Source organism: Schistocerca piceifrons, chromosome 8 (assembly GCF_021461385.2).
Source record: "Schistocerca piceifrons isolate TAMUIC-IGC-003096 chromosome 8, iqSchPice1.1, whole genome shotgun sequence".
Lineage (NCBI taxonomy): Eukaryota > Metazoa > Arthropoda > Insecta > Orthoptera > Acrididae > Schistocerca > Schistocerca piceifrons.
Genome location: NC_060145.1, coordinates 40449271 through 40463024, shown reverse-complemented (window position 1 = coordinate 40463024; position 13754 = coordinate 40449271). Strand labels below are relative to the sequence as shown.

Genomic DNA, 13754 nt, shown 5'->3' with positions numbered 1-13754 from the left:
ATGTGTGTGCGTTTCTCTTTTTTGAAGACGACTTTGGCAGAAAGCTTATTTGTAATGGTTTTTTCATCGTGCCTGTCTGCAAATCAATGTGTCATCTTTATGGTGAGTAGCAATATATCCTTTTCACAATATTGATACTTGTAAATAAAACATTATAGGCCTAATTGGATATTTAATATGAACATGTTATATTACAGAGGTAGGCTCTGAATAAATGTCAAATTACCTGCATAGCTTTGTTGATCTTTCTGTGCCTGCTGCAGTAAATATTTGATAGGCAGCTCAGCGAGAAATTCAGCAGAGTAACTCTTCACTTTGCGACCGGCAGCTGCATGGTTATGAATGTTGGCCAGTCTGACATCTTCATACAGCAGCAGGTAGTACAGCAGCAACAACTGTGATGTTAGGGATGGTGCTGCTTCGGCATTTTGGCTGCCAGCACTCTTGCCGACAACAGACTGTGTATTCGGAACTGAATTCTGAAAGACCCTCTGGATTTCTTCTTCATCAAGGGGTTGGTTTGTATGTTCCAAGTTGTGTGCTTTAGAGCTTGGTACCAATATAGAATTGACATAAACCTCCACTAAAGCTGGTAATAGGGGATGAAGGGGCGAGACACTGCTGCATATCTGCCTGAAAATTTTGAAAGGGATGTAGAGATAAATCGTGCCACTATATAATTTCATTAATAATTTTTTGCTAAACTAATTATTATTTAGAGCACAAAGAATCTTAAAAGCAGCCTCATTTTCAAATTTTATTACAATTTTTCTATCTGTAAGTTTAGTCCATTGCGATGCAAGATAACTGAAGGATTTCCCTGACTTCCACTAATTCCAGGAATTGGCTGTAATACAAACCAAAACACTACATAGTCAAGCAGTTATCATCATCATCATCATCTTGAACAATTTCCAGTCCCAAGCTGGGTCTGTTTGGAACATAAGCCTCACTATCTAGTCCCTTTTCCCACCACCTTCTTTGTGTTCACTCTGGTCCAGTCCTCACCTCTTTTTTTCAACATGCTCCTTCACACATTTCAACCATCTAGCCCTTAGTCTTCCTCTTGGTTGTTTGCTTTGCATCTGCATTTCATTGATCTTCTTGGAAATCCTCTTGTTTTCCATTCCCTTTAAGTGCCCACACCATCTTAACCTTGATGTTTCAATTCTGCTGAACAAGTGTTCCTATTTCACTACTTCCCTTACCCTTTCATTTCTCATCCTATTTTTCCTTGTTACTCTTATCCTACTTCTTAGGAATTTCATTTCACATGCCTGTAATCTGCTTACACCTCTTTTTCCATTACTCATGTTTCAGACACTTGGGTCTGTCCTGGGAAGTAGTAACTTCTATATATTACTTCTTTGCTTTTTTGTGGGACGTCTTTGTTCTAAACCAGGAATGCTTCTGCCTGTCTGCCATGTTCACTGATCTCTTTTTCATTTCTTCCCTTTTCCTCTGTTACACTTCCCAAGGACTTGACGCTTTTCAATTAATCACATGCAGTTCTTATTCTACTAGCAGGTCTTTTTCCTTTCTAATAGTGACCAGGAGCTCACATTTGTTTACACTGAATTTCATTCCACATTGTCCCACAATTTCCTTACAAGCACCCAGCTGTTCCTGAATCTGCACCTCCCCGTTTTTCCAGATCATCAAGTCATCCATGAACACCATTGCTCAGTTGGTAGAGCACTTGTCCGCGAAAGGCAAAGGTCCCGAGTTCGAGTCTCGGTCCGGCACACAGTTTTAATCTGTCAGAAAGTTTCATATCAGCACACACTCCGCTGCAGAGTGAAAATCTCATTCTGGACCATTGCTTTTATCTTGTCTTCTCCAGTTTTTTCTGCCATCACAGTCATTCTCTCATCCAAGACCACAATGAAGAGGAGAGGTGACAATGTACAGCCCTGTTCGCACCACTTATTTGCTGGAACAGAGTCAAGCAGTTAAACTGTGGTTATTTTGAAAATCATGTTTAAAAAGCAGTAAACTGATTTGCAAAGATTCCACTGCTCAAAGACCTAAACCAATAGGTTTTAATGCCAGAGAACTGCGCAGTCAAACAGAAATTTTAAATGAAATTATGAAAAATTTCTGCTAAGCTTCCACTGGCACCAGTTGAAAGTAGCCAGTCCCCATGATGCAACAGAGACATACAGCAGTATAGATGGACTCGACATCATCAGCAACCCAGGTTCACTGAATGCAATGGAAGAGCAGGCTAATGACACTATGCTGAGCTATTCTGCAGTGATCCACATCACAGTACTTTTGCATCTCAGAGTTGTTGCGTTACTAAGTGTTTACTGTTGTATGTAATGGAAAGTTCACAATGGAACAGCAATTATAAGAAACGGTTAGATAGTTACTCACCTGACAGACGAAGCATTAAGTGGTAGATAGGGACATTAATGAATGACTACTAGGTATTATTTAGATATCGAATTAAGTCCTTTATTGATAATATAATGTTAATGGATAGACAAAAAAAATCTACTCATCAAGTGGTGGCAGGGGAACACACTAACAAAAGAATTTAACTTTTACAAGCTTTTGGAGCCAGTGGCTCCTTCTTCTGGTGGGAGAGTTGAAGGAGAAGGAAGAGGTGTGAAGGAAAAGAGCTCGAGAGGTTTAGAGGAAACGGGTATGGTTTAGAAAACTCAACCACAACCCCAAGTCAGGGGAGATTTCCAATTCAACTCTTCCGCCAGAAGGAGGAGCCACTGGCTCCGAAAGCTTGTAAAAGTTAAATCCTTTTCTGTGTGTGTTTCCCTGCCACTGTTTGGTGAATAGATTTGTTTTTATCTGTCCATTTACTTTGGATTAAGTCCTTTGTCACACACACACACACACACACACACACACACACACACACACACACACACACACGGCCACTGTCATCCTAGGTTCTGAGGCCTGACTGCAATAGCACACACTGTGTGTGTGTGTGTGTGTGTGTGTGTGCGCGTGCGTGCGTGTGTGGGCGCACGCACACTTGAGTGTGTGTGGGCATGCGTGAGTGTGTGTGTTTTGCCTATGTCCGATGAAAGACTTAGTATGACAGCGAAATAATATCTAACAGTCTTATATCAATGTGTCTGTATATATATATATATATATATATATATATATATATATATATATATATATATATATATATATATATATATATATATATATATGAGTGTTTGTTTTAACTTGGAACAATTAAATATCTTGAAAAATAGGCTCATATGACAAAAATGTTCCAGATGAAAAGTTAACATATTCCAAGTGGACCACTGTCTATGCTAAAATTGGCTGACAAGCAACACACAATTGTTTTAGGAATTCCAGTGAGCTCCTCAATTAACCTGGTAGGGTACCACAATCATTTCGAAGGATTTCAGCCCCTTTTTGAACATTTTGTACAACTTGAATTGTCGATGATGCTCCTGGATGTGGATTACTTTCAGTGCTCTGTCTACCATCATGAAATCTAGCATGCCACTTTAAACATTTTTATAACTCATCGCTTGACCGTCACAAACAGTTTGTATCATTTCAAAAGTGTGTCTATAGCACTTCTACTCTTTAATACAAAACTTAATGTTCACACTTTGTTCCATTGCTCCTTTTAAGACCGAAGTTGAAAACATTCTGTTAAAATTTTCTGTCATCACAAGCAGCCTGTAATGCTAGTGCTCTTAAATTTAAACCAGAAGGTAGTCAAAATAGCACAATAGTTAATTCGTGCATTCACAGATGGCATCAGTAACTAGGCAAATATAAAATCAGCCCCTTTTCTCCCCTTTCTTTTTGGTGGGGGGGGGGGGGGGGGGTGCAATGAAAAATGTTGCTTCCTCAGCCATAAGAACGAGTCCTTTTGCCAGTTCCCATTATTTGTTATTATTAAGTCACAGAGAGCCTCATCCCTCAGTGCTGTCAATAGCATGCACACAATATTTTAATCTGAGCTATCCTGTTTTCCCCTTCTTTTCACCTGATTTGTTACTAAGGAAGCATCATTTTCCCCATTAAATTCAAGACATGTTGTCAGATGTATGACCTGTTACTCCAGTTCCACATATACACTAATAAATCCTTGTGGGAAAATAATAGTGCCTGAATCATTTCTAAGTACATACTTTGATTATGTTATGCACAGATATTTATGTTAACTTTAAAAAACCATGTCTTTTTTTTATATTTTGCTGACATCCTTAACAATATATAGGATGATTACAATTAAAGTTCCAGTTTCAAAATGCTGTAACAGTGAACCATTGCATGATGTCAAATTTGAACATAATATTACCAATGAAAGGGGAGACTTGACGGTGACAAAAAATTAACAAAAAATTTAAACAATGGAAACTTCAGGTTTGTGGCACTGTAAGTGACAGAATCTGAAAAATAACAGAGCCAGGGTACACAGCTGTTCCTCAGTTTGCAACTGAGATGTTCAACATGACTCTCAATGCAGGGCCGTGTGCTGCTGGTACAGCATTTTTACAAGAACGGTGACTGTGTGTCATCAGCTCTGCAGAAGTTCCAGACACTCAGGGTGTAAAGAAAGGCATTGGTCCAATGTCTGCCAAGGGTCTGGAGAAAATGATTACGAAATTCGAAAAAGACAGGTTATTTAGGTTATTTTGAAGTGCAGTGTGGCAGAGGGTCAAAAACAATTGATCTGACTTAATTGTAGATGGGCAACAGCATTGCAGGAGGGGTCAAGTGGTAGTGTACAAACATGCAGATCGTGGGGAACTTATGGACACACTTGTAAGCACGGTGCATAAAATTCTACAAAACATCTTGCATTGCTAGCCATACAAAATTACCAATGTTCAGGAACTGCTTCATCCTGACCTGTCAGAAAGGCACGTGTTTGCTCTACAATTTCTTGCTCACATGGAGGTAGAAAATGAATGGCCATGGAATGTTCTGTGGACAGACAAAGACCACTTCCATCTCCAAGAACGACAGTACACCGAACTGCAGAAGTTGAGCAATGGAAAATCCACTCACACATCAACCAGTACAGTTTCATTCTGCAAAGGTAACTGTGTCATACAGGATTGCAGCATCATTTATCTTTGGGCCATATTTTTTGAAGGCGATGGTTATGGATCCTGTTACCTGTACAGTCACTGGTAAACACTATGAGTGTCTTTTGTGCACTGACATCATTCCAATCCTTAAACAGCTTGGATATGCAGGAAGCATGATTTTTGTGGAAGATGGCGCTCCACCGCACATTGCAGAATCAGTCAAGCAGCTGCTGCAGGGACATTCTGGAAATGCTAGAATTACCGGCCATCATTTTTTACAGCCTGGCCATCCAAATAATCTGATTTTTATCCGTGTGACTTCTGGCTTGTGGCATTATCTGAAAGATATTGTGCTCAGTGCTCTGATTACAAAATAGCTGAACTGAAGGCATGCACTGCGAAACACATTCTGTACATGAGCCCTGAGATACTGTGATATGTTGTGGAACTCACAGTTTCTCGATTTCAACTTGTGGCATGAAACAGCGGACAGCATATCGAACATGTCTCATGCTAGTCTTACAACAATTAAAAACCAATTTAATTGTTACTTCTGACATAGTTTTTGGATTAAATACAGTTAAAAACTGATTTCATCATTGCTTTTTATGCAGTTTTTGGCCTTAGGAGAATTAAAAGCAAATTTTCCCATATGATGTGGTACGACCTTGCTGTGGTGGACGGGCTTGCCTAAGTAACAGTTCCACAACTGTTGAAAGCCAAACTTGTGTGATCATACACATTGCTTAATACAGTTGGTTTAATGGGCACCATAGCCATTGTATTGCAATTCATCTGCCATTTGTAGCTGAATCTATTTACATTACGACACTTACAGTGGCCATCTAGTGAGAAAATTGTCATTAAATTCTTTTTGTTTCCATAGCATATCCCTCCTACTTTGATAACATTCCATTCAAATTTGATGTCATTCTGAGCAGTGGTTCTTCTTTTACAGCATTTTGAAACTTGAACTTCAATTATAATCAACCCATACTCTCAAGTTAAATACGGATAAAACATTGATATTTATACTTGTAAATCCAGTCCTTGATGGGCACCCTGTGTTTTGTGAATGCTCTGCTCTTCAGCAGCTGGTGAATGCAATGGATTGGCAGGAATCCTGGAATGTCAGCATTGAGATTGGCTGTAACTGGCACTTTCACAGCATGTGATGTCACAACCTAGAATTTAGATAATCATACGAGCACAATCAATTTCACAAAAAAGCTATAAAATGTTAGCAGTTTTCTGTATTACTCTTCGTTGCCACATATAATACACAACTGCAACAATAAGTACTTTCACGAATTATATAACTCAATTGTTACAAATTTGAATAACACAAAATACAATTCCATGCTCATCTGAGATCAACACCAGCAATTCACTTGTATCTCCGTCAAATATCAACAAAAGTAAATTCAGAGTCATAGAGCTATTTCCTTTCCTAGAAAGATCTTTAGTTACACTGAGACATAATTATAGAAATAAACTGGTAACAAATGCTACACCATAACATAATCTGTAAACCAATAAAATCAGTGGTATCTGTCAATTGTCTAGGAGAAATGGTGGAAGAAATGGTTTGGGTTTAACATCTTACCAACATTGTATTAGGGAGCATACCAGCTCAGTTGGAGAGCTGTGATCTGTTTTAAGCAGTGATAAGGCATAAATACAAAATCAAATAGGGGTAATGCAGGAGTAGGTTTAATAATGAATAAAAAATAGGCGGGTAAGCGACTACAAACAGCATAGTGAACGCATTATTGTGGCCAAGGTAGACATGAAGCCCATGCCTACTACAGTAGTACAAGTTTATATGCTAACTAGCTCTGCAGATGATGAAGAAATTGATGAAATGTATGATGAGATAAAAGAAATTATTCATGTAGTGAAGGGAGACGAAAATTTAATAGTCATGGGTGACTGGAATTCGAGAGTAGGAAAAGGGAGAGAAGGAAACATAGTAGGTGTATATGGATTGGGGATAAGAAATGAAAGAGGAAGCCATCTGGTAGTATTTTTAATCAGAGCTAACACTTGGTTCAAGAATCATAACAGAAGGTTGTATACATGGAAGAATCCTGGAGATACTAGAAGGTATCAGATAGATTATATAATAGTAAGACAGAGATTTAGGAACCAGATTTTAAATTGTAAGACATTTCCAGGGGCAGATGTGGACTCTGACCACAATCTATTGGTTATGAACTGTAGATTAAAACTGAAGAAACTGCAAAAAGGTGGGAATTTAAGGAGATGGGACCTGGATAAACTGAAAGAACCAGAGGTTGTACAGAGTTTCAGGGAGAGCATAAGGGAACAATTGAGAGGAATGGGGGAAAGAAATACAGTAGAAGAAGAATGGGTAGCTTTGAGGAATGAAATAGTGAAGGCAGCAGAGGATCAAGTAGCTAAAAAGACAAGGGCTAGTAGAAATCCTTGGGTAACAGAAGAGAGACTGACTTTAATTGATGAAAGGAGAAAATACAAAAATGCAGCAAGTGAAGCAGGCAAAAAGGAATACAAACGTCTCAAAAATGAGATCGACAGGAAGTGCAAAATGGCTAAGCAGGGATGGCTAGAGGACAAATGTAAGGATGTAGAGGCTTATCTCATGAGGGGTAAGATAGATACTGCCTACAGGAAAATTAAAGAGGCCTTTGGAGAAAAGAGAACCACTTGCATGAATGTAAAGAGCTCAGATGGAAACCCACTTCTAAGCAAAGAAGGGAAAACAGAAAGGTGGAAGGAGTATATAGAGGGTCTATACAGGGGTGATGTGGTTGAGGACAATATTATGGAAATGGAAGAGGAGGTAGATGAAGATGAAATGGGAGATCTGATACTGTGTGAAGAGTTTGACAGAGCACTGAAAGACCTAAGTTGAAACAAGGCCCCGGGAGTATACAACATTCCATTAGAACTACTGACAGCCTTGGGAGAGCCAGTCCTGACAAAACTCTACCATCTGGTGAGCAAGATGTATGAGACAGGCGAAAATCCCTCAGACTTCAAGAAGAATATAATAATTCCAATCCCAAAGAAAGCAGGTGTTGACAGATGTGAAAATTACCGAACTATCAGTTTAATAAGTCACGAATGGAAAAACTGGTAGAAGCCGACCTCGAGAAAGATCAGTTTGGATTCCGTAGAAATGTTGGAACACGTGAGGCAGAACTGACCCTATGACTTATCGTAGAAGAAAGATTAAGGAAAGGCAAACCTACGTTTCTAGTATTTGTAGACTTAGAGAAAGCTTTTGACAATGCTGACTGGAATACTCTCTTTCAAATTCTGAAGGTGGCAGAGGTAAAATACAAGGAGCAAAAGGCTATTTACAATTTGTACAGAAACCAGATGGCCGTTATAAGAGTCGAGGGACCTGAAAGGGAAGCAGCGGTTGGGAAGGGAGTGAGACAGGGTTGTAGTCTCTCCCCGATGCTATTCAATCTATATATTGAGCAAGCAGTAAAGGAAACAAAAGAAAAGTTCGGAGTAGGTATTAAAATCCATGGAGAAGAAATAAAAACTTTGAGCTTCGCCAGTGACATTGTAATTCTGTCAGAGACAGCAAAGGACTTGGAAGAGCAGTTGAACAGAATGGACAGTGTCTTAAAATGATACGGAGCAGCGAACTGTAGTCTAGCATGCTTTGTTGGCACAATCTCTGAATGGTGTGTCTCATGTAAGTGTGCTATTTTCTGATAAATGTGAGATATATCACAGTTAAGACAGGAAGCATGTGGCTTTATGGTTCAAGAAAAATCTCTAGTATGCACAAGAGAGGGAAAGGAACTCATCTCATGTTACGATAAGCACTGGAAAATCATCAGATACCTGTTTGGGCCGCATTTCTTTGAATGGTAACTGAAGGAAATCATTATTTCTACAAGTTCTGAATGGATTAATACCTCAGCTCAAAGGCAAGGGAATAAAGGATGACGTGTTGTTACAAGAAAATGCGGCTCCAGCACACTGTGCTATTCAGATCTGACTGGAATGGCAACCATACCTGCCAGCTCGTTATGGGGAATAATCGAGTCCCACATGGTTCAAGAGCGTTACACCAATAAAAATTGTGCTAAAGTGTTTAGGCAACCCTTTGAAGCATAACTCGGGATATGCTCCACAGACGACAAGGAGGACTTGTAGATGCTTAGACCTCTGCTGTGGGCATGATGATGCACATACATATCTGCTGGATAAAAAGCTTTTGTATGTAAGTGCCCCAATATAAAATACACTGTTTTTGCCTAGGGGTAAAAGGACTTCTTGGATGTACTGAATAAGCCAATCTGTAAAGTGTTTCAGTCACTAATAAACAATAAACAGTCCATTACCTGCTCTGTAAAAATCTCCTGTGTGAAAATTTGTTTCATTCGTGTCATGTTGTTTGAACGTATCTGTACTTTCATTCCAAGGGTGGAACATACTAGTTCACAGATAGCACTTAGCTGATTGCTGTGGAAATGGATTGCCATAAGCAACAGCATTTCTCCAAATGATGCTGTCACTCCACTTGAGCTGTTGATAAGATTAAGAACAATAAATATTATTTACAATCATGTTCAACAAAAAATTTTACATTCCTCCTATACAAGATGATAACTCAATAAGTATCTGCACTAAATTTTCATAATTTGTTACAAATGAACAAAACTTAAAACAAAATAATTTTTAAACATAGTTTTCAATAGTTTCAATAGTTTTCACTAGTTTTCAATGCACTTAGTCCATTGTTACACAAGTTTTATTATACCATGACAAAAAACTTTTCAGGTGAGCAGCAGACAAGAGTATGCATCGCTTCCTTCACCCATGTTTGGGAATGAAAAGATGCCCCTTAATGCATCGCTGAGTGGACCAGATGGATGTTAATGTAACAAGGTTAAGATGGGACTGTATAGCAATTCTGAAGAGTTTGAATCGTGCAGGCAACAATATGTGGAAGCACATGGTCATGATGGTGAGGAGGTAGGGAAGGGGGCGGGGGGGAGGGGGTGGGGAGCTACTTCAATTAATTAATCTTGGCATTTGGTCTCAATTACAAACTTTCAATTGTTTCAAAATGATTGCCACAGGGAACAAATCAAGTGTCATAGTGATTTAGTGGGTAAGGTTTGAGTTTTGATCCATAGTTGGTTATGTATTGTTTCTTTCCACCTCTAGCAATGCTATGTTAATGCAAAAAATGCCAAGGTCTACCACGATCTGGAATCCACCTTAAACCTACATTTGGCTGAGTGAGTCCCCTCCAACAGGACCATGCAAAGTGAAATACCTTGGTGTTCTAGTTAACTTTCTGGTCAAGTGCAATTTAATCCACTTTCTTTAACATCATTTACAAAATTAATGCACATACTGTCATAATTTGGGCAGTAGTAAGCTTAAAGAAATAAATTATATATTTTGGTTGAGAGAAGAATAAAAAAGGCATATTTTTGCACTGTTGCTCACCTTTCAAAATATGCTTCTTCCCTAACAAGCCACTGAACCCACTCTATGCTTCGCTTTTCATGTTCTTGTTGACTGATGAGAGAGGGACAAGCAATGAGCATGCAAAGACCCAGTGACACAAATCGGACTCCAGCAGGAGATGGTGGGGGATGAGATGTCAAAAGCTGTACAATTAGTGACACTTCCTCTTCCTGAAACCTGGAACAACAAGGAAGGAAAATACCACTATTATTTGTTATACAATATTTCACATAAGGTTATTAAAAGATAGAATATCAATGTTGCTAAAACCATTAATAAAAATGTTTATTTCATTAATCACATATTTAAGTACTGTAATCAATGAATTTATTACACCTCTCCAGGGGACATTGCCTTTTTGTAGCACTTACCACGTCGGCAGAGGTTTGTGTGTTCACATGAAGCTGAGGGCTATACCAGCTGTAGCACAGCTACTGGCCGCCTCCCTTGCTAGGCAGATCTCAGTGGACGAATCAGACAAAGCATGTCCCACAACTCCCCATCTCTCCCACAATCATTCCAATAGTCCTTCCCAAACTCCCTACATACCCACAACAAGGTTTGATGGGATCTGTACTGAGGGGTCCATGGCACATGGGAAGATGTGTTGTCAATGTAGCCTCAGGGATACCGAGCAGCCTCTCTGAGCAATTAGCCTCGCACCATGTGGGGCTCCTCTCGTGTTGACCTGATATATCCCAGTTCTAATGGGATCAAAATAAAGAACACAGAAAACAATACAAAACTTTGAGGGACGTGATGAGACCTCAAACACCCAAGCAACATGGTTGGAACTGATGGAAGATGTTTCTGCAACTGGATTGGGTGACAGACTTGTCCAAGAAGTGGAAAATGTAACTGAGAAGTTGGACCACATAAAAATCAAATTCTTGTCTGGGGCTAAGAGGAGAAAACTTCTCACAGAACAAAAGGGAAAAGAAGGCAATGGATGGCTTACTAAACATAAGACTTCCAAAAAAGAGACTGCCTCAGAATGATGGGCAGGCCCCTTCCACCTACCCGAGACAGGGAACAAAAGAACAAGGGAGGGATCTAACACTCCCACTTCTCAGGAAATTGGATCCAGTAAAAGGTGACACAAGAAATAGGAAAACAATCTATAGCACTGTAGTCTTGGTTTTTAGGATGGCAGTTATCCAACAGTGATCTCCACTGGTCATCACCACCTCACAGCAGAATACAAAGCCAATTCATTCATAGTAATTCTTGGCAAATTTGCAAGTACCATTAGAAAAGTAACACCTTGCGCCCTCAACCTTCTGAAAAACTGATGCAGGAAACAGGTTATAAAAGTCAGCTCCAGGAAAACTGTTGTAGTACTGTTCACAAGGAAGCATACCCAGGACACATACTGCAGCCTCAAGCTTCTTGATGAGATTCTACCACTAGAGGGGGGCAGTGAAGTGTCTACAGGTAACTGATGATGCAAAACTATCACGGACCCTTCACGAAACAAATACATGCTCCAAGGCAAATGGTGCTCTTATGTCCAATAGACAGGCCTGTGGTAAGAGCTGGAGTCTACTTTCCAGGAGTATGTACTGGATATACATCTAGCTGTAATAAGACCTATGATAATTTATGCAGCTACAGTACAGTGAAATAAAGTAGAACACAAGGTGGCTACTACAGAGCTCGGCTAGGTGCATAGACTGGCTTTCTTTACCGTAACAGGCAGAGTTAGCAGACCACCAACTACTGCGATGAAGACCACGCTAGACAGATTAAGACCTGGTAATAACGGGAAACCTTAGGAATATACAGTATCCCACCCCAATATAATGAATGTGGCAAATTAGGAATGGCCAATGAAATGCCAGCTGACTATACAATAATTTCAAGTCGCTTCAATAAACCTTTCAAGGCAGCAGTTGGAAGTAGGCAGCAGTGGAAGAAGGAACCAAATACCATTCAGGGGACATAGTCTGGTTTACTGGTGGGTAGGAAACAGAAAAATGTGCTGGGGCCGTAGTATACAGGATATGGCCTAGAATAGAAAGAGGGAAGCTGGCCACAGTATTCCAGGCATAAATACTTGCTATCAGAGAGTGTGTGGAAGAGAATCTGTGTTGGTGCTACATGGATCACAATATCTGCATTCATTCATACAGCCTAGCAACACTGAAATCTCTCTCGAAGTACCCACAACAAGATCAAAGATCATTGTGGAATGCCACATTTCTCTTATGAGACTAGAGAAGCAACAAGGTAAACCTTTTGTGGGCACCTAGTCACTCAGGAGTTAATGGCAATGAACAATCTGATTGGCTGGGTAGGAAAAGAGCGGTGGCTTCATTTGCTGTACCGAAACCTGCCCTAACTATCACTAACGCAATTAAGAATCAAAAATATGTAACTGGATCAATAGGCAGCCTGCAGATCCAAAAACAAAAACATGGCAAGCTAATGATGCTTCAAGAGGAGTTCTGCAATCCAGGGCTTGAACAGGAGACAGGTTACACTCATGGTAGAGCTATGACAGGCCCTGGGAACTACTGGAATAGATGGCATCCCAGGCAGCCTTATTAAAAAATGTGGAGATCTCACCTGCACACAATGGGTGTTAACAAAGAAGCACTTTAGCATGGACTATGGTGCGAGGAAGATGAAACTGTATCACATTTAATTTTCCAAAGTGAAGCACTGGAGGCCAAAAGGTATAGAACATTCATGTCATTAATTCCTCAAGAAATTGTGGCCAATACAGAACTGGTACCTACTACTCTTTATGGGTAATGGCTGGCTTTACTGAAATGACATGGACAGTAAACTCAGTTTCGGTGTGTGTAACAGTGTCTCAATGCGTAAATGAGCACCCAGGGTGTGGTATAGGGCCAGTATTATTCACAATTTACATAAACAATCTTGCACATAGCACTGAAGTCCTACGAGGTAAATTTCCAGAAAATGCTTTGGTATAGAGAAACGTCACAACACCTTGCAATACAAAGTGCCCAGTATCATATGTAAATACCAACATAAATCCTACTTCACTGTTTCACTTTCCAACTACCCAGAAAGATGTCCTGTCAGTTATCAGAACTTTAAAAGTGAATCATTCTACTGGAATAGATGGCATCCCAGGCAGCCTTATTAAAAAATGTGGAGATCTCATTAGGGAACCATTAGTTCACCTTTATAATAGTTCCTTTCAAACTGGAATTTTCCCATTGTGCCTAAAAACAGCTAAGCTCAAACCACTATTCA

At 39.7% G+C, this 13754-nt stretch overlaps 1 protein-coding gene across 1 annotated transcript in view; it reads right to left on the bottom strand.

The window, feature by feature from the left end:
• The window catches only part of LOC124711295 (integrator complex subunit 2-like), an 85297-nt gene that overhangs the window by 32483 nt on the left and 39060 nt on the right, over positions 1–13754 (bottom strand). The window contains exons 7-10 of the mRNA XM_047241299.1: positions 10506–10703; positions 9389–9572; positions 6075–6223; positions 227–633 (exon numbers count right to left, since the gene is read on the bottom strand). Coding sequence (XP_047097255.1) covers positions 227–633; positions 6075–6223; positions 9389–9572; positions 10506–10703 — 938 coding nt within the window. The remainder of the gene's footprint in view (positions 1–226; positions 634–6074; positions 6224–9388; positions 9573–10505; positions 10704–13754) is intronic.